Source organism: Puntigrus tetrazona, chromosome 5 (assembly GCF_018831695.1).
Source record: "Puntigrus tetrazona isolate hp1 chromosome 5, ASM1883169v1, whole genome shotgun sequence".
Classification (NCBI taxonomy): Eukaryota; Metazoa; Chordata; class Actinopteri; order Cypriniformes; family Cyprinidae; genus Puntigrus; species Puntigrus tetrazona.
In genome coordinates, this window is record NC_056703.1 from 5347416 (window position 1) to 5368722 (window position 21307).

General features: G+C 37.4%; 1 protein-coding gene across 1 annotated transcript in view; it reads right to left on the reverse strand.

Annotated features, from left to right (window-relative positions):
• Positions 1–4030: 4030 nt before the first annotated feature.
• aacs (acetoacetyl-CoA synthetase) overlaps positions 4031–21307 on the reverse strand; it is a 28824-nt gene continuing 11547 nt past the window's right edge. Inside the window, exons 9-18 of the mRNA XM_043240048.1 lie at positions 21016–21096; positions 19416–19540; positions 14300–14364; positions 12381–12503; positions 8731–8844; positions 8040–8165; positions 7442–7511; positions 7246–7304; positions 6739–6941; positions 4031–6635 (exon numbers count right to left, since the gene is read on the reverse strand). Coding sequence (XP_043095983.1) covers positions 6498–6635; positions 6739–6941; positions 7246–7304; positions 7442–7511; positions 8040–8165; positions 8731–8844; positions 12381–12503; positions 14300–14364; positions 19416–19540; positions 21016–21096 — 1104 coding nt within the window. The 3' untranslated portion in view covers positions 4031–6497. The remainder of the gene's footprint in view (positions 6636–6738; positions 6942–7245; positions 7305–7441; positions 7512–8039; positions 8166–8730; positions 8845–12380; positions 12504–14299; positions 14365–19415; positions 19541–21015; positions 21097–21307) is intronic.

Consider the following 21307-nt stretch of genomic DNA (forward strand, 5'->3'; position numbering starts at 1 on the left):
TATATATATATATATATATATATATATATATATATATATATATATATATATATATATATATATGTGTGTGTGTGTGTGTGTTAATATCTGTAGGTTTGTGGCCTCAGCAGCTTTGGCTCGACCACACCTGGGTCTGTCAGAGAGGATTACTCCGCTGCCAGCAGCATCACCAATGCAAAGCGGATTTAGCAATGATTTTTCCAACTTCACCAGCACGCAGTGACTTAATTTATTTCAGCTTTTCCACCGAACCGAACGAACAGATAGCATTAATCAGACGTTGAAAAGCAACGAAGAAAATGTTGAAACCAAATGGTTACTAACAGTAAGTGATTTGACCGTTTTTATTCAGCAGGAAATCAAAAAAATCCACTTTATCTGCTTTATTAATACACATCTCTGGGTTTTTCCCACATGGCCATTTTAAGCCAGTATTACTTATATGGCCTGTTAACAAGAATATAATAGAAAAATCTCTTGTTAAGGTGCACGTCTAACTTTAAACCATCACTTCTGGCCAAAATACAAGTCCATAATCCATAAAAACACTTCCTCTGGTAAAAAAAAGTTTTCCTTTCAAACCAAAAGCGACCTACGTATTGGTTTAGAGCTCTCCTGGACTCTTGTAAATGATTCTTGACCTGTGCATATTTCACTTCTGATTCACATGAGACAACTTTGTCATCGGAGAAAGCAGTATTACGGATGGAGGGATCGTATTCTAGTTGTAGACAACGGATTGAAGTGAATCATGTCTTGAATGATTCATTCATTGCAAACAAGAAACTCGCGGATTGCTTACACGCGGATAATTATGATGTTTTTTATCAGCTGTTTGGATTTTTATTCCGACGGCACGCATTCACTGCAGAGGATGCAAAGCGAAATACTGTAGAACTGCATAAATGCGACGGCAGCAGCTGTAAGGCACGGTGTTAATCACATTTCTCCAGTGCTTCCGCGGGATTCGGTCACTGCGACCTCTCACTTTTGTATGAACCCTTTTCCTTTCTTGCGTTTTGACCCGAGCCGTGAGCGCTCTTGAGTAAACTACTGACCAAAGGCCAGATGAGAGGGAGAGTGAAATATAAAGCATGTCAGGGAGCTCTCAGTGGGTTTTTAAAAGACTATTATAACTACCATCACTCTACATATCGTGAGCATTTTAAATGGTACTTCTGAGTGGCTTTTAAAAGGACTTTTATTTTAAATTGGCCATACGTTTTGACACCATCTTAATATGTGCACGCATGTGTTAAGGATTCTGCATGTGTAATTTTGAATGTGTGTGTGTGTGTGTGTGTGTGTATGCTGGTTTGAGGCTCTTCTCTCGGCAGCAGCCACAGGCTTTTGTACAGTGAAAGTAATGGAGTGGAAAATGCACTCGGCTGCTCTTTATTCGACACAACTACATCACCAGCGGGAACTCTCCACTTTCATCTGTTTCTCTCATACACACGAGAACTACACCACCTGCCCACGGATGACCTGACAACCAATGCTTGATGTTTGCGGCACGTGCATGTCATGAACATACACCGATGAACGCAGAATATAGATATATGTTATTCATGAGCACATTTAACCGTAACATATTAGCCGATACATTTAGTTAGAAAGATGAATTTTCATTTATGTGTTTGGAAGAAGTCTCCTGGGCTTAACAATGCATTTATTTAATAAAAAATTAAACACTACAATATTATTGCGGTTTAAAACATTATCATTTCTTTCAAACATGTTAAAATTTAATTGATTCCCATGATGACGATTTTTATTTTTAGCAATGCTGAAAACAATTTTGTTGCCTAATATGTTTTGTGGAAAATGTGATTATTTTTTTTAAGGATTTTTTGGTAAAAAAAAAAAGACGTTAAAATGGACACCATTTATTTAAAATAGATATCTTAAGTTTATTTGATCAGTTGTTACTTTAATCAATTTAATGCATTCTTGCTGAGAATTTAAAAAATAAATGAAAAAAATAAATAAATAAATAATAATAATAAAAAAAAAAAAAATATATATATATATATATATATATATATATATGACAAATACATATACCCTTAGCCATCTTCAAGTATATATATATATATATATATATATATATATATATATATATACACACACATATATATATATACACACATATATACATACACACATATATATATATACACACATATAAGTTGTCCTAAAATATAAAACTAAAATGTCTGCTCTTGTCTAAAAATGTTATATATATATATATATATATATATATATATATATATATATATATATATATATATATATATATGATACATACAGACATCAAAATGTAAAATTGAGTTGAAGCTCTCACGCAGAGAGCTATTTACTTTGAGCGTTCTGAGCGTTCTGATGTAGAGCATTTCAAATCAGTCAATTATGAAGTTCCATGATGGTTAGGATGCTCCCTTTTAAGGCGGCAGCAGAAAGTTCACTGCGTTTTGGAGCAGAGCTCATACGTATGCACATATTCCGTATTGCGGTTTTAATCAGAGTCTTCATCAGACGTTATTTTTCCACTACGCTGTGATTTGTCGTGATCAGGGATATCAAAAGATGACTTAAGGGAAAGCGGGAACGTCCTTCATCTCGCCGCTCCCCTCTGCGTTCATGTCTCTGTCAGACCCCGTCTTCTTTTTCCATCCGCTTCAAAATGAATACCCCCTACCCTTCCATTTAAACACGCGCTCGCATTTAGATGTAAAACGCTCTCTCCGAGTGGCCGGTCGACAGATTACATGTTGAGCAGAGGCAATTTGCTGACAGACAAGCCTGAACATTTCAATCATCTCTAGGAAGACGGGTGACAATACTTCACACACACTCGTGCACCTGACCCTCTGGCCCTCTCCTCTTCCCTCCTTCTTCAATGAGCCTCAAAATTGAACCTGCGCAAATTCGTCTCGTCTTTTCTTACTATAAATGACAGCATTCATATGGGGATGGTGTTGCCTGATCTTTGAAACCTTTCATTTAAGTTCAGGCTGTCTCTCTCTCTCTCTCCCTCTCAGAGATAGGATTTCATTTTGATCATCACATTGAAAACATCGGGGTGGAGAATGAGATGAATCTGGTTTAAAATGAGGGTCTCACTGCATCTTTTTAGTTTCGAGAGGAGGCCTGGGATCTCGCCGTGACCGGCTATCGAAAAACGTACTTTTAATTTTACTCCGCGTTCGTGAGAGCTGCAATAAACCTCGCTTCCAGAAGGGCACCATATTATGTTTTCCATTACATGTAAATGTGTATTCTAGATAAATTTAATCAAAGTCATGTTTCATAATTCAATATGCTTAGGGGTGGGGGCGATATGGGTCTGATCTAATAGGGTCAGGGAAGGAAGGGAACAAGCAATGCTAAATGCTAATGAATAAAAAGCAACAATGCGTAGTTCAGATAGAAAAAGAAATAGGCTTGTACAGTTAAAAAGCTTCGGATATCTTTTGTTGAAGTCTGAATAAACTTTCACATGTTATACAATACTGGTAATTGACACTTTTTGTATGAATATTTTTATCCCCCTAACAAAATACATAATATTATTTATAATAATTTTATTGATCATTAAAATGTATATTCTATATACACACACATTCCGGAATATTTTAATATTATGATTAATATTTAAAAATCTTAATACTCCATACTTAAATATTTACACACACACACACTATAAATATACATATATTTTACACACACACACACATTATATATATATATATACATATATAACACTTATTTATGTACAAAATATTGTTTCATATTCTATTAAATACGTGACTGATAATATACATACATCATTAAAGATTTATTAGAAAAAAAATTAGAAAATAGACTAGACGTTATGTAAATATGCTGAGTAGGGTTGCCAAATCTTCACAACAGATACCGCCAAATTGTCCGGTAAAAAAAAAAAAAAATAGATTAATCATCTTGTTTAATATCAAAATACTTAAAAAAAAAAAAAAACAAAAAAAAAAAACAAAGCAGGCCAGAATAATTTTTTAGCTCTTTAATTAGGAGTACAATACGCATCTTTACACATGAAATACAGGTATGTTCCTATTGAGCATAACTGAAGCGGTCCAACAGCATATGGGCATAATATACCCATAACAAATATATTCTCAACTATATTAGTAATCATTATTCACATTCTGCGATGTACAATAATATTATTTCAAAGCAGGAAACATTACATTTGCCACCAAGAAGAAAGCACCTTGTATTTACTAGTAGTACACCAAATACATTTAATGTAATACAATAATAAGGAACATTGTTTCCAACATTTCCAATTCCTTGTATCAAAAAGAAGTAGTAGAACTGTAATAAATGGAATAGATCTCCATGGAATGTTCATGAAATTGGTAAGTATGGAAACATGAAATAAACGCCGAGGACGAATGCGTTCGCGACAAGCCAGAGGTTAAAGTGAAATCCACAGTGATTGCCAATAAATAAGGATTCGGTAGCTTTCCGTATGTCCACAGTCCCAGACCAGTCCTGTCAGCAAAGCTGAGCAGATATGGGGCATATGGTGGCACGAGGGTGGGCATGAGGTGAAACAGACCCGTCCCTGCTTGTCTGAAGCGGAAACGAGGGCTGATTTAAATTCAAGCGATCTGCACAACTGCTTGCCATCTGCACCTCTATTCTAAACCGTTTCAATTCAAAAGAAATTAGCCTCTTAAAGGCCCAGCACGCCCTTTCGAGTTTCATTATGTCTAACCTTTAGCATGTATGTAAAATCATTTGCATTTTTTAGATGTGTAGTGTGTAGCATCTTTTAGGAAAATCCTCGCTGAGATCAAACGTATATACTCACAGGTTAAAAATGTCATTTTCAAACGTGTAACAAACCTAGATTACATTATTCGAACCAAAAAAAAAAAAAAGACCCAATAAAACGTCAAATGTACATCAATACTAGCGTTTGAGGCTTCTCTGTTGTAAACAAGCGCTGAAATGACATTACTGGCGCGAATTTATTTTAAAACGATTAAAACGCAGCGCATTTTTAGGCTTTCGTTGCGAGCGGGTTGCAGCGTATCCTCTCTCAGTGTCACGAGAAAAAGATTTTCTGGATGGCGGCTTGCTGTTGATAAATGTTTCTGAGATATGCTGCAAAGCGAGCGTAAATGCATCATCAGTACACGTCAAAGAGCTTGAATCTGATCCGACATAAATCAATACTTTCTATTTTTCGTTGCGGCGTTAGATAAATTTCGAATGCCCAGGTTTCTTCCCTTTACTCCAAATGCAAACGTTACATAAACTAATAATCTAATGTTATACGGTTATCTGGGTATCACGTCTTGCTGACTTTCAAAACCTCAAACCTCAAACAAACCCAGTTTTTTCATATGTGTGCAGTGTTCCGATGAAAAGCGTGATGGAAGAACGCCTCGTGGGCAATGATAAAGCTATACACCAAAGAATGACTCAAAGAAATGAGATGAGCTTCAGTTGTTGATGAAAACTTGATATAAGGCGCCACGAAAGAGACCAAATAGTGTCACTGCGAAGGGGCATCTAGCGTAGCACGCAACATGCAGCTGCATATACGGAATCAAATATATACAATATATATGGAAAAATATATGGAAATCTGTTTGGCCAGTGAGCTACATCAGCTTCGGTTCATATCTATACTCAGTAGACAACAGAGAGCAGTTCTGGACAGCATAATATACTCTACAAATACAGCAGGTGTGATGAAACGCTATTTACTTACAGGATATTGTTTAAAAATATAAATATGTTCATGCTTCCAGACAGGAAGTCAGGCTTTGGGGGGGGAATTTTTGAAAAAGGTGCGTTGATTTTATTACGGTAACAGGTCATAATCTGGAACCTGTACCCGTAATATTAATACTAATAAATGTAAGCGGTTCTGAGAAACAGTCGGTTTGACCCAAAAAGTCAGTATTACTGGAGAAATGGCCTTTAGCAGAAAAATAACCTTCAATACACAATCCTCAGTAACGTCTGTGTATTTGATTTATGATTCATGAGAATAAATTATTTCGATTTTGAGATTTTCAGCCATATTTTCCTATACTTTCACAGTTAAAGCGACATTGTATCAAAATTTGAGAGGGAAAATATGGGAATGACGATTACTTTGGTACCTTCCTCGGAAATATAACGCTTGGTGGACGCAATAACAGAAACAGATAAAATGTCCCTTTAAGATCCAAGCTGGAATCGCATAAAACGGCACTAAGCTTTCTCTCCAAGAGGAACCAGTCACCCTTCTGAGGAAGTGCTAAAGACTCCATCGGTTCCAATGGGTTGCCAAGTTTGCCACAACAGGTAGAGAACACTAAGAACTTTGATGTTTGAAAGCTCAAGAAATTCCTCCAGATTCCTCCAAAGTTCCAACAGACTTCCAGAGAATCTGAACCCTTCGAAGGGACCCAGAAACGCGGGACATTTGGGAGTTCAGACGTACCGAGCACTCAGAAGTTCTGGAGTTCGGGCAGGTTCTTGTAGAGGTCCAAGGAGTCTGGGTTTGAGAAGGCCCCTCGCTGAGTGACGTCCTTACCTGCGATCACCTGCTTTACTGCGACTTCGACCTTCTTTCCGCTGATGGTGTACTGCGGGCGGAGGAAATGAAAAGTCGATCAAGTGGAAAAGTACAGAAAATAAAACAAGTGAAGGAATTGCCACGCAAAGAACGAATGGGCAAATGGAGCTCACCGGGATGTCTTTGGTCTCCAGTATCAAGGCTGGTACGTGTCGTGCAGAGAGAGCTACTCTGATAGCGCCTCGGATCTTCCCCACCAGCTCTTGTCTGAAGATCTTATTGGGTCCCATCTTCAGGAACAGAATCACTCTCTCCTCTCCATCGCTGTTGTACTGAGGGACACAAAGGCTGTCGGAAACTTCCTCAAAGGCCTCCACTGGTTCAAGAGAAGGCACAACAAACGTCTTAAATGTTATCGGCACATGTACTTATTTAGATAAAAATAAAATTTTTGATTTAAATTGTAATGCGATTAAAAATAAAATTGATGGCATCACCTCAAAATAATGTACAGTACTGATCTTTTTTAAGAAACATGAGATTTTGTTTTTTTTTATAACAGAAAAGGAAATCTGAATGTAGAAAGAGGTTAAATGAACATACACAACTAAGCACTTAAAACCGTATGAAACTAAAGTCCAAACTAATCTACTTTTTTATGTAAAAAATGTATTTCTCACCAATGTTATAAATTTCTGAGCTCCCAAACCGAACACCATTAGGATTCAAGGTTCCATCACTGAAAAATACAAAAAGGGGCATTACTAATCTCGCAGTATCATCATATAATAACAGCAATCTTGTAAGCATCTAATCATCTAAACTAGAGAAGACTATCAAAATCAACACAACAAAGCAGAACAGAGCGAGACTTACCTTCTCCCCAGCATGACAACTCCTCCTGTTTTTGGATTTATCTTACAGTAATCACCGTGGGCCCAGACTCCTGAACAAGGATATACACACAAATATATGTATTGTGAAGGATGAACGAATGGTTATATATAGAAGCAGAGAACGCTAATGAGGCTGAACTGTTCTGATTGGCCTTTTCCTACTTCTCCAAACTGACAGCAGTAAGGCTTCAAGGAGATTTTTCTTGTGCTAACAAAAGCTGGCAGGTTCTTTTTTTTTTTCTTTCCTCTTTTCACCCTCAGAAATCATTTAATCAATACGGCGGAAAAGCTGCAGCCTCTTCTGAACACACTGAAGCGGCATGTTTGTTTTCCAAATCAAAGGAAGGACTCGTTTGCTTTCTAAATCAGACAGAAAACACACTTCACTGTGACCACTTCACAATTTAAGAGCTTTGAAGGAAGCAAGCACAGTGCATATGTGAGCCTCTATAGGCAAAGAGCAATGAGTCCGATGCAATGCATTTTAGAACGATGCCTATAATGCCTTGAATGCTGCCGACGGAGGCGGCTCACCAGGCTTTGAAAGAGATCTAAGGTGGTGTCATGTGAATGGTTACCTGGGAAGGTAGAAAAGTAGGCTTTGTGGTATTTGCTGCCGTTCTCGTCGTTCCAGAAATGAGTGGGCTGGCACGGGATGGGCTTCAAACACACCAGCTCCCCGCTCTCACCCCAAACAGGCTTCCCTGAAATACACACCAAACACAACAGTTTTATTAAAGCAATACGCTAGGTGTAAGCTAAAGCGTTTTTACCATTGTTTAGGGGCAATGTTAGGCAAAACGCAAAGTAGGTACACCTCCTTTAAGGTGGTTAAAAAAATATTACCCATAAAAGATCACTAATGCATCATTTTAAGGGGTTTACTATTCTTAGAAAACAGATGAAAGACAATGTTGTGATCTAATAAAAGTAATAGTTACAATGTTACACGAAAAAAATTAAAATAAACCCTGAGAGAAATAATGTTTGCATTTAAATACATTTTGAAATGTACATTTTTCCTTGAAGTCAAAGCTAAATGTTCAGTAGTCGGTGTCACATGAAAAAAAATCAAATGTGCTGATTTGGTGAAACATTTCAAATTATTTTTAATTTCCTGCTTAATACTTTTGCAGAAAGAATAATTAATATTTTTTTGACATACACACACACACACACACACACACACACACACACACACATATACAAAAGCTAACATCCATATCTTGACCATAAAACGAGATAAACATAAAATGAGCTATAGCTTACCTTCAAAATTCCAGGACTCCACTGCCATGCCCAGATTTCGGGCCTGAATTTCCCCTCTGTAAACAGGAACTGTCATGTTCTGACCCATGAAGCATGAAATGATGTCTGTGCCACCTGAGGAAATATTAAAGATGTTAACACACAGTTTTAAAGATGATCAAAATCTCCAAGGCAAGAAAATCTCACAGGCTTGTGGAGAAATTCACTATCAGTCATCCTTCATGTTTCAGAATATGTTTACAACAGAAAATATTCTCTAGAAACGTACTTTACTTTTTAAGGAAGCGATGGGACGTTTTCATTAATGCAAACTTGCTGGCATAATTTGCTGATAGCTTTGTTCTCCTGTCTCCATTTATATGGATCACAGTTTCTATACCGCAGTTCTTCCCTATTGATTTGTTTACCAGACACAATAGAAGCGAAAGGAAGCTGAACAAGGGTGATCAAAAATCTCTTTGGCCCAACAAACTCAGGACGTTCTTCAAGAATGAAACCAGTTCATACTATACTTCTCTACAAATAAAATACTTTGTGCTTCGTAACCTCAGAATATTGTTTAACAGTCTTTTTCATAGTAGAGAAAAGAGCAAAAACACAGACAATAAGCCATTAGTGTTGGTTAGTAGATCAATAAAAGCAGTAACACTATTAAATTAAGAAAAACTACATTTACATTCTAATTATCCAGTTGCAACAATTTACAATTTCTTTCACATATTTGTGTATCATAAGGTCTGCTGAAATTGCACAGAAAACAGATAATACTGAAAAACTAGCCACTAATATGTGATTGTGATTGCAAGACTGCCCTCAAACCTTTGTTCATCCGTGACAGCAGCTGACCTAAATAAGGGAACTGACTGAAGGTAATACGTTTATACTGACACACAATATAGCGCCCCCTGTGGCAATGACAAGACATGCAATGTGTATTTGTGTTAAAGTGATCATACGCTGGCTGTGCACAGAAAACTATAAAGTGAGGCAATTCTAACTCTGCAAGGACAGTCTGGTGCTTCTCACTCACAACTTTTTAAGTAAGTTATGTTTTCTTATTTAAAGAACATGCTACTTGCTATTCGGTAACGTTAGTGCTTGTTGTTTTGTCGTTTCTCCGATCACAAATGCAGACATGGTTCATGTTTATGAGGCACGACGCAGCATAAATGTTATGTAAGGGGGGGTAAAATATCATGAGATGCTTGCAGTATTCAGCCAATCACAACGCAGTGGACAGCTGACCAATCAGAGCACACCTCACTTTTTAAGAATGATGAGCTTTGTACAAACAGACCCCTTTCCGGGAGAGAGGCTTAGAGGAGAAACAATAAATGTATAGCATATTGACTTTTTTTGCACCTTAAAACCACAAACACATTGCATTACACCAAATACACAAAATAATGTTCTTTTCAGCAACATCATATGACCTCTTTAAGAATCGCATCGACAGATTTTGAATCTCAACAATACACAAACATGCACTTATGCAGCTAGAAGTGTTCAGGCTTATATTTAATGAGTCATCCAGTATAAGAGAGAGAGAGAGAGACATAGACATAGAGAGAGAGAGAGAGACATAGAGAGAGAGACATAGAGAGAGAGAGAGAGAGAGAGAGAGAGAGAGAGAGAGAGAGAGAGAGAGACATAGAGAGAGAGAGAGAGAGAGAGAGAGAGAGAGAGAGAGAGAGAGAGAGAGAGAGAGAGAGAGAGAGAGAGAGAGAGAGAGAGAGAGAGAGAGAGAGAGAGAGAGAGAGAGAGAGAGAGAGAGAGAGAGAGAGAGACATAGAGAGAGAGAGAGAGAGAGAGAGAGAGACAGAGAGAGAGAGAGACAGAGAGAGAGACATAGAGAGAGAGAGAGAGAGAGACATAGAGAGAGAGAGAGACATAGAGAGAGAGAGACATAGAGAGAGAGAGAGAGAGAGACATAGAGAGAGAGAGAGAGAGAGAGACAGAGAGAGATAAGAGACAGGTATTTGATATTGCAACCCAAAAGAAAAAGCAAGACAATCAATATTTCAAAATAATGAGGTTTTGTTGAGAAAAACAGGGAGAGGCGGTGTCGGATAGAGTAAAAATAGGTCTCAGTAATTGACAAATGTAACGGCTGTAAAGTCGGATTATAAAAGAGACCGAAAACAAAAGAGAAATAAAAAAAAAAAGGTTGCTGGGACAACAGATATATGTGTGTTTATGTGTGTATGCGACAGATGGTAGGTGATATCGGGGGGTCTATTGGAGTCAGGTGATTCTGGGTGGCTGAAAGTGTTAAAGTCTCCTGCCAGCTGCCCCTCTGCGCTCAGGAGTCTGGCTGGCACAGTAACGGGAGCGGCGGGAAACAAGCCCTGTCACATATGCTGTGCTTGACATTGGGGTCAAGGTCAAATCTGCCTCGGGTTGGCAGAGGTCACGTATCTGAGGGAGGCGTGTGCAGCGCTGATCCCGGACAAAGCGGTTTCTCAGTATCTCACAGGGCCAACGGGCTATCTGAGCTCAGAGCCGAAGACGAGCGCGGCGTATCTGCGCTGCACACATCTTTAGGTAGCCTGACATTTCGAAAACCTCTGGAGTCAGGAAACGTCAGTCAAAGCCTTTTTCTGAAAAGTTATGAGGCTCTTGTGCTCCGCAAACGTGTCAGAATTCAACGAGATTGCTGTCATGTTATCAAATGTGAGCCAAATGGCAAATCAAAAAACCTTCACGGTAGACGTATGCAAAAACGTTTTCGGAACGTCCGTCACTCATTTAAGACAATTAGATTAATACTTTGTATTTTGTAACTAAAGCTCCTTGACAAACTCCAAACATCTAACATGAGAAGTCATAACAATCATACTAAGCATAAGCACACGAAACATATTTACTTAATACATAGTAATTTCTACTATAAATCCCAATAATAGTCCATTTAGTATAGCATAACTGAGAAAAGGCTGAATCAGTCATAGTTGTGGTTTATTCTAAACAAAACATGACTAGTGACTTATCAGCTATTTAATATAATATATAATAAAATAGCAAAGACTGAAAATTTCACAGCTGCAACTTTTCTTTGCAGTAGTTCACGAAGGGACACGGGTTGCACATAAGAAGTTAAATAACAAACAGCTCTGAAAGGTACAATCTGAATAACATGACTCTAGCAGGCTGCCGCTGACCTGCCATGAGAGCAAAGCTCATCTGGTGAAACCGCGGGGAGAAACTGGGCACAGGTGGTGTGTGAGAGAGACATGCTGCGAGACCCCAGTCACAAACACACACACATGCACACAAAATCAGCAGTCCACCACAGCTGTTAACGCTGATGCTAATTTGTTTCCGCAGGGCCCTGCAGGCATGAGATCACACTGCGACACACACAGACACACACACACACTCATATGTATACACACACACACACACACACACACACACACACACACACAGTACTATCAAGAGGAGCTGGAACAATGTTAAGGGGGAAAACTGAAGAGTGGGATGATCAGAATAGACGAAAGAAAGAAAGAAAGAAGAAAGAAAGAAAGAAAGAAAGAAAACCAGATACAAAAAAAAAATTTAATTAAATTAAAATAAAAAAATAAAAATAAAATAAAATTAAACTAAAAAAATTTAATTAAATTAAAATTAAATATAAAAATAGTTCCCACCTGATATGGACCCCAGGAGCACATTGTTCTTAATACAGCTGTACACATACTCATAGCTCTGAGGCTTCAATGGAGATCCTGTAGAGAGGAGTGTGTGGAGGGTCTGCAGGTTGTGCGTGTTTGCTGTGAATGGGAAAGAAAACAAAAACTATTAGGTTTTTTTTTTTTTTTTTTTTTTTTTTTTTAAAGAAAAGCATTTTCTAAAGGAAATATGACAGCTTGCAAAGCCTCAAAATAATTTCAACAAAAACGGCCACGTACATTTACATTCAGATCAATCTACATATATTTTCATTTTGCAACTAACATTTAACAATTTACTAATGCCAGTTCATGTCAGCTTTAAAGATGAAGCTCTCGTGTATTGGGGATTTATTTGTTTTGCACATTTTATGTTTTATTCAATAAAACGCTTTTATTCAAATCGAATGTAGAACATCGAGTGTATTTTGACACGCCCCCAAATTCTACGTTATATTATAAAGCGTTCTGAAGTACGAAGCTCAGCTGTTCGGTTCGTCTGTAGTCTGGAGGCAGATGGGTATGGATCACAGCGATCAGAATTATGAACCACGTTAAACTGTGCTGAAATGTATGCAGGCAACATGCCAGGCCACCCGTCTGGGGTCCCGTGTAGAGAGGGTCTCTCGCCCCGGTTATCAGAGCCAGTGCCACACCCCACGGGCTAACAGGTGTCGCTCTGAAATGTCAAGCAGCCAAAGGGAGCAACAGAGGGCCAGGAAGCGCGTCTCTGACCCCCAACACACCATCCACATGCAAAACAAATAAACCCCCAAACTCCCGCAAAACCTCACACACACCAAGGCCTTCGTCTTTGAAGACGACACAAACTGGCATTGACAAAGCACTGAATACGAATTTTGTTAAAACGCAAAAGAATTTCGGAAACCTAATTAGTTGATTTCTAAATAGTATGGAAAAACAGTAAGGAAGTCAACGGCTACCAAGCAACTGTCTGGTCACCTACACCTTTAAAATGCCTTTTGTGTTCAGCAAACACGTATAGGGTAAGATAATCACTTTAATGCAAGATACAATTAAATGAATTTAATTTATACAGATTTCTATTTAGATTCTTTTTTTAATCCCTACCACAGGTGCTCATAAAAGTGTCTCCTTAGAAGAGTTCCTGCAGTAACTCTTTATTAAAAAAAAAAAAAAAACAGACACCACTAATTTGATCGCTCTCATGGCAGTCGTTACGCATAAACTCCATCTTCCACTGTAAATTGCAATTTAATTCACCCTCTGTTTGTCTCATTACTGTTGAATATTTACAAGCACGCGCACATGGTTTAGTGAATGAATCAGCAGCATCTAGAGGCCGCTGGGAAAGTGGAGAAATTAATGTGTACTAGGGATGTCAAAAGACAGCACTTTGAAAGCAAATGACGCTAACAAAAACCATATACATACATTTATTAGTCTTTAGGCAGTTTCGGAAATAGCAAGTACAGGCTCAATTTGGTGCACATGTCTCACAGGTGCACATGAATAGTAAAACGAATGCAAAAAAATGCTTTCTGATGAGGAGACTTGGAAGCATAAAAAAAAAAATGGCTTTGCAGTGTAAATGTAAAATAAACTAGCCGCTGACTAATATATCATTAAAACAAATCAAATAGAAAATTTTAAGGCAATGTTTATCTTACTAAAACTACTTGGATACATGATACTTTTTAATTTTGATAATATTAATATTAGACTCTTTAAAGAAAGGAATGACCAATAACATGTTTATGCTTTGGTATCAACTCGATATTAAGAAATATGAAACATTGCTGGTTTCGGTACCGAAATATTGTATAGCGGCGATTCTAGCATGACAGAAGAAGTGAAAAGAAAAAAAAAAAAACCTAAAAGAGAAGACGGAGGTATTGTAATTCATTGCAGCTCACCAGGTTTTAGATTTCTCTCCTCCAGCACAGCCAGCCATTTCGCTCCAGTCCCAAAAATCGTGATTCTGTTAACAAACGATTAAAAACAAACGGATGTTAACAATTAGTTGGAATAAACTTTGACAGCCCACTTCAGACATTCTACCAACTTTATATCTACATGTCAACTAATTCTCATTAATTTGCACGTCCATGTCTACTAACTCTCACTATTAGGGAAGGTTTAGGGTTAGTAGAATACGTTTATAGTCCGTATGTTGTGGACCAATCAAAATAAAGTGTTAGAAGATATAAAAGCAGACATTCTAATAATACTCTAATGACTACCAGCTGACATGTAGTTGTTACTTACTAAGAGTTGAATGTCTAAAGTCCAAGGTTCCGACTTCACGGCTGATCTATGACTCAACGTAAGGCGCAACACGCATCATACGTCGAGTCAGAAGTCACCCAAGAAGCCAGAACTCAGCCAAAAATAACTGAAAGTCAGTCGTTTATGTTATTAATTTTAAAACTTATTACAAACACCCATTGATCTGCTTCGGAGGACATGTCCTAACCCCCCTAGGTTAGCTTTACATCGCAGTACTTGCGGTTATATCCGATTCATGGAGCTTCAAAATAATGGCCGCTATCCACCAGCATTACCAAGCTTGAAAACTCCCGACTGTGTTCTTTTGAAAGAAGAAAGTTATATACAGCTAGGATGGCTTGAGGTTAGTAGTTTATGGGTGCACTATTCCTTCAAGGAACCCAAGATACGCATACTCCATACTCCTACGTCATGTCTCTGAGAAATATGAAAACCTAGTTTACACAGCATTTTAGATTTTCAAACTGTCACTATAGAACAAAAAGAGGAACGCTTTCAGTGTCCATGAGATGGAATTGCTCTAAATGGCCTGTTGACCTGCAGAGGCCTTGGTCAGCCATCTCTTGATGGAATCACTCGCGTCGGGGGTCAAGCCAGTGCAGTATCTGAAGAGCTCAAATGCAGCCAACGTGTATGTGTTAGTCTAATCTCCATTTGTCTTGCACGGTGTTTCCAGAAAATGTACAGTACAGCAGACTTTCATCTATATAGGTTGCATAATAAATGAAACTGTCAGCATACTGATGACACAATGTATTAAGTATAGAGTAACTCAAAGAGGTTAACCAAATCACAAGGGAAGTGTAAAAAATATAGCAAAAAAAACAACAACGTAAAACTAATCTATATTTATCTTGGATAATTAATGTGCAAAATGTCAAAAGCTGCTCAAAAATTTTATTACGAATACAAGGTATTCTCTGTTTTTCACTCTGTAGTGTCCAAAAAGAGACATATCCACTATGTGGACAGGTGCCATGACAACATCCTGCTTGTGTGTGATTGGTGGCAGCTGGCAAGGCCCGTTTAGTAATGGGTCATTTAGGATGTAGGAGGAGAATTGTATATGAAATGAAATGGAACGTGATTTCACAAGCAATATATCAGTCAGGGGAAAAATAGGAAAACTTGCCAGTACCGAACTACTGATATGCCCAACCACTGATCTCCCCTTCGTTTATAGCATCGTGGATCTCTGATTTACTGCACAGTCTATTCATAGAATTTAACTTGGGGTTGCTCATTCGTCTAATATTAAAGAAGTGAAGCTCGTCTAAATATTCAGACAGCTCGTTTCATACAAGCCACATAATTTTGGCTCCATCTGCACATGGAAAATTACAACTGGCAAATAAGACAATTAAGCCAGTTTGGAAAGTGGGAAGTAAAATCTTATGCAAATGCAATTCAGTTAGACCAGATCTTAACCTGATATTGACTAGACACTTAGCTTACTAGTAAAAGATCTGGCTTTAAAACCAACAGTTTGTAGGTTCAAAGGGGAGATCCATTAGCACTGAGAAACGACACTCAGATTCAGGTTTCTCCAAGGCAAGGCATGGAAAGTTTTACTGGTCCCAAACGTGCATGGATACATAAATATTGTAATGGGATTGCAATAAGCTTATTCTTGACTTTAAAATCCATTTCAGATCCCGGGTGAGCCCCCAGATATCTCGAGGTCCTCTGGTGTATATCTTGACCAGCACAGTTAAGGAAACGAATTACAGTAATTCAGACGATGTAATATCTACATTATTTGAAAAGCTAGGAAGCTCCAGCAAACTAAGACGAGATTCAATGAATGCAACGCTCTGGATTGAAACTATGGGGAAAGTATTGCGTCTATTGTCTTCAACAACTACAATATGGGACAAAGAAACAGTTGTCTAGCATGACCAAGTTTCACAATGGTCCTTTGTTCAGAATAGGCTTCCCTTACCCATTTCCCTTCATCTACCGTTTGCCTTCTGATTGAATACTGATCATTTGGAAACATTAACACAACGAATAGGGAAGCAGCACAAAATAAAAGCTAATCTAAGATCAATATATTCATACAACTAAGCACAGAGGGGAAAAAAGAGAGCAAAGTTTTAGTGAGTATGGGTGAGAGTTCTGCAGTTTTTGCAGAACGGAGATGGACAGGTTGATTCAATCTGAAGTTATGAACTTTATTTGTCACTATGGCAAATTTGGACCGCATGATCAAACAGGAATGTTTCCCTGCTAACACAACTGCAAGCAGACCTCGACTGAAGCGATGATCCCGGAATATATTCCCTCACAAACGTGCTTACAAAGAAACGGGAGAAGTGTTTTTTGACAACGTAAACAGGCGACAGGAAGGATAAGCTTGCGATTGTTTTATACAGAATTGCACAGAACGGGAAAACTAAGATACAGAGCTGAAAAATATAGATGAAACAGAAAAACATCAAACTGCTCCCAAAATCTCACCCAGCACTATTTATTTTTGCTCCAGTTTCCTAACGCCTTTCTCAGCCGCAGCTTCATTGGCTGTTGCTGATTACTGCCCTCTCGCTTGTCAGGATAGCGAGCGCAACTAAAAAACTAAAAAAGGTACATATTTCAAAGTCAGAAACGAGCCTGACAAAGCCTGAAGCCAGCTCGAAATCTGTCGTAGAGCCTCTACAACCGTAGTGTATCTCTGAAGTGCGCTCGAGTCCTGTAGTGTGCACTCCGTTAAGATTCCCTATTTGTTGTTTAAAAGAACGGAAAACGAGATCTTCCTTGCTCTTCTGAAATAAAACAAGTTGCCATGTAAACATCCTCCTAGTCTAATAATAAAAGGGTTCAGAACCGGTTGAGGTTGGCTGCTCGGAAGTTCCTGAAGTTGTCATGAAATAGAAGCAGCAAAACAGATTATAAAAAAAAAAAGTCTAAAAATGTAGGGGGCACTTGGGTCTATCCATCAGCTGTTGATTGCAATTAAAAGGTAAGGGTTCAATTTACACAATTTGGTGCACACTAAATTTATTTACAATTTAAAATAAACCCTAAACTTAAAAAAAAAAAAAAAAAAAAACTTAATTGGTGTCACCGACAGGGCTCTAACGTAAAGCTAATCTCTCAAACACAGAAATACAGAGATACAAACCAGAGCTGCCAAAATTAGGACTGTTAAATTGAACATTATCCACTTAATGCAATTAATAACTATATTAAATAATGTCATTAAATGCATAACACAGTTTAAGCATGCCCTCTGACCCATATGCAAATTCCTCATTAGGACTATTTCTACCGTTAGAGCAATTCATGCTTGAAACTCGGCTGCTACTGAAGGCAACACGCCTCGCCAAATCACATTTACACAGAGCGGACCGCTCGAAAACGGTTTAAACAGAATGCAATCTTGCGTTTAAAACAGCAAGACAGAGCGCAACTGCACGTAACTGAACGCAGGGGTTTTGAGACCAATGTCGCAACAGAACATTTAAAAGAAAAGTACAGAATAAATGCAAGAATGCATCATGTGTGAACTTTATTAACTCTTTATTAATAAAAAATTAACTCTTGTGGACTGTAGAACTGTGCTAAACTTGTATGCAATTGTTTGGAAATCAAAGAAACTCAAGTAATTTTGGCGAATATTGCTTTTCTTGTTTGCCACAATGTTATTAAATGTATCTTTGCATTTTTAGAATTTAACTGGCATTTCACACACACTATCATTCAAAAGTCTTGGGTTGGTAAATGTTTTTTTTTCCTTTTGAAAGAAAATGTCTTTCTCTCATAAGGTTGCATTTGTTTGATCAGCAATTAAATAAAACAGAAATCATTCTGCAATTTAAAAACATTTGTTAATTTAATACATTTAATTTTTTTATTAATCCTGTAACGATTTTTCAGCATCATTACTCCAGTCTTCAGTCTTCAGAAATCATTCCAAAATGACTTTCTGTTCAAGAAACAAGTACTATATAAATAAAAGTGATTGATTGAAAACCATTCTGCTGCTTAATATTTGTGCGCAAAACTGCATTTATTAAAAATAGAATGTCTTTGTTTTGTCTCTGAATGTCCTTTCAATGCATCATCGACGATCACAAATATTAATTTCTAAAAATAATTTTACAGACCTCAGACTTTTGAACGGTAGTGTAATTTAATATATTAATAATTTGTAAGTAATCCCTTACATACTTTTCTTTTAATTACGAGTCGACCCAAATGAAACATTTAAAAATGAACATGTCTCTGAAGTGATTCAAGCAGCACAAATGGGTCTGGTGAGAAATAAAAAATGTGTGTTTTTTGGCTTTCCCAAAAGCTGCTGCAAAAACGTCTCTATTTTCTTTCTCTTGGGAAGAAGAGAGACAATGAGAGTTAAGAATAGAGGCTTTCACCAGTAGCCAAGGGATGTGAAAATGAGCGCACACACACACACACACACACACACACACACACACACACACCAAGCGTGATCCAAAGGAACTCCAGCATCTGTTGCACTTCGATCATTTCTGATCAATAACAGGTAAACTCTGAAAGGAACTCGATGCCGCATTAGAGGTGGCCAATTAGACCCATCTCTTTAAATCAGGTTGCCGTGGTGATGAGGTGTCATTTACACAAAAGGGCACAGCAGATGCCGGTGATAAGCACTGCAACACCTCACACAATTAAAGCACAGGCATGAGGAAAAAAAAAAGAACGGCCGACGCTCCTGACTGTGACACCTTCATTATAGAGTGTCTCTTACACAGACTTACTTACCCCAGACGGTCTACAAGGTCCCAGAGCACATTGGCAGTAGGAACAAGAGGAGAGCCATCATACAGGACCACAGAAGCCCCAACAGCTAGAGAGGACACCATCCAGTTCCACATCATCCAGCCCGTCTGCACATAAAGACACAGATCTACTTTTAGACTGGGTCAGCGACTGCGTTTTTGTTCCAGTTCTGACCAGATTGGACAAACACGCCAACTACTCGGCGAAGTTAAACAAACAGTGCTCAGAATGGACCGTTTCAACCCAAATATCGTTTAGAATAAATCACAAAAGACTAACCAGATATTGAAAATTATTTAAATAGGCAAATAACATTAATTGTAGTGCTGTCAAATGATTAATTCCGTCACAAATAAAAGTTTTTGTTCCGTTTACTGTATATATTTATTATTCATATAAATACACACATGTTCACATATTGATTTAAGAAAAATATGCTACATTTACATTAAATATATTTAGATATAATTTTATATATAAATATTTACATGTACTCTACATGAAAATATTTTCAAAAATATGTATATACACAAAATATATTTATGTGTATATTATTATGTATATAATAAACAATTTATTTTGATAATGTGTATATATATATATATATATATATATATATATATATATATATATATATATATATATATATATATATATATATATATATATATATATATATACACACACACACACATGTGTGTGTGTATTTAAATACAAATAATAAACATACAGAGTAAAGAGAACAAAACGTTTATTTTGGATACGATTCATCGCAATGAATCTTTTGACAGCACTAACGAATAGAAATAGAGGAATAAAGCGAATTGTTCTAACAAAGCTACGTTGACCTGATTTATTAATAAACGTCCCTGGTTTTATTGTGAAAGATTCTTCGGTGTACAGCATCCTAAAGAAGCGAGTTTGTTTATTACATTTTGAAAGTTTATGATGTTATCGGTCACTGAAATTATTATTATTATTTTTTTTTTTATGTAATATCAAAGACTATGGGGATTGTGCAAAATCATATTAATCAATCATATCATAAACTAAGATAAGGATTTCAGTAGCACTTTATTACAGTACATGTACTTACCCAAGAAAGTACTGGTAATATTAGGTAACTACATGGAGTACGGTTATGCTAGGGGTAGGTTCAGGGTTAGTACTTAGTAATTACTACAATAAGGAGCAGGACTTTAAAATAAAGCTCTACCGAGATCTCTATAACACCTGTAGAAGCATGAAATCTACATCAACTAACGCTCAAATGTTTGGAAGAAATCGGCAAGGACACATTTAATTGATCAAAAGTGACTTCAAATAAATCATGTCTAACAAGAAATTACAAAAAAAAAACTAAATTTCCACAAAAATATTAAGCAGCACAACATTGAAAATAATAAGACATGTTTCCATACCAGTTAATTAGCATATTAAAATGATTCCGAAGGATCATGTGACACCGAAGACATAACTTTTACATGCAATTATACAATTTTCTGGACTATACTATACTACAGAGATCCTGTCAAGGCTGCTTTCGAATGCACGTCACTGGAGAAAGATGACGGATACATACCGTAGTGTAATATATGATGACATCATTGTAGGTCATGTTGCCGTGGAGAACGTGTTCTTTAAGATGCTGGATGAGAGTGCCCTGGAGAACGGAAAACAGAAGAGTCAAGACAGTTAAACGTTCACAATGCACGTGCTCTGCCAGGACGTCTGTGTGAACTTCAGGACAAGTGACTCCGTTACGAATCACCTTGAGTGGGACAAACGGCAAAAATCAGAGGTCTGTGATATCAGGAGGCGGCTTAACACAAAGCGTTAAGTCAAGGACGACTGCGTTTATTTTTCTGGTTCTC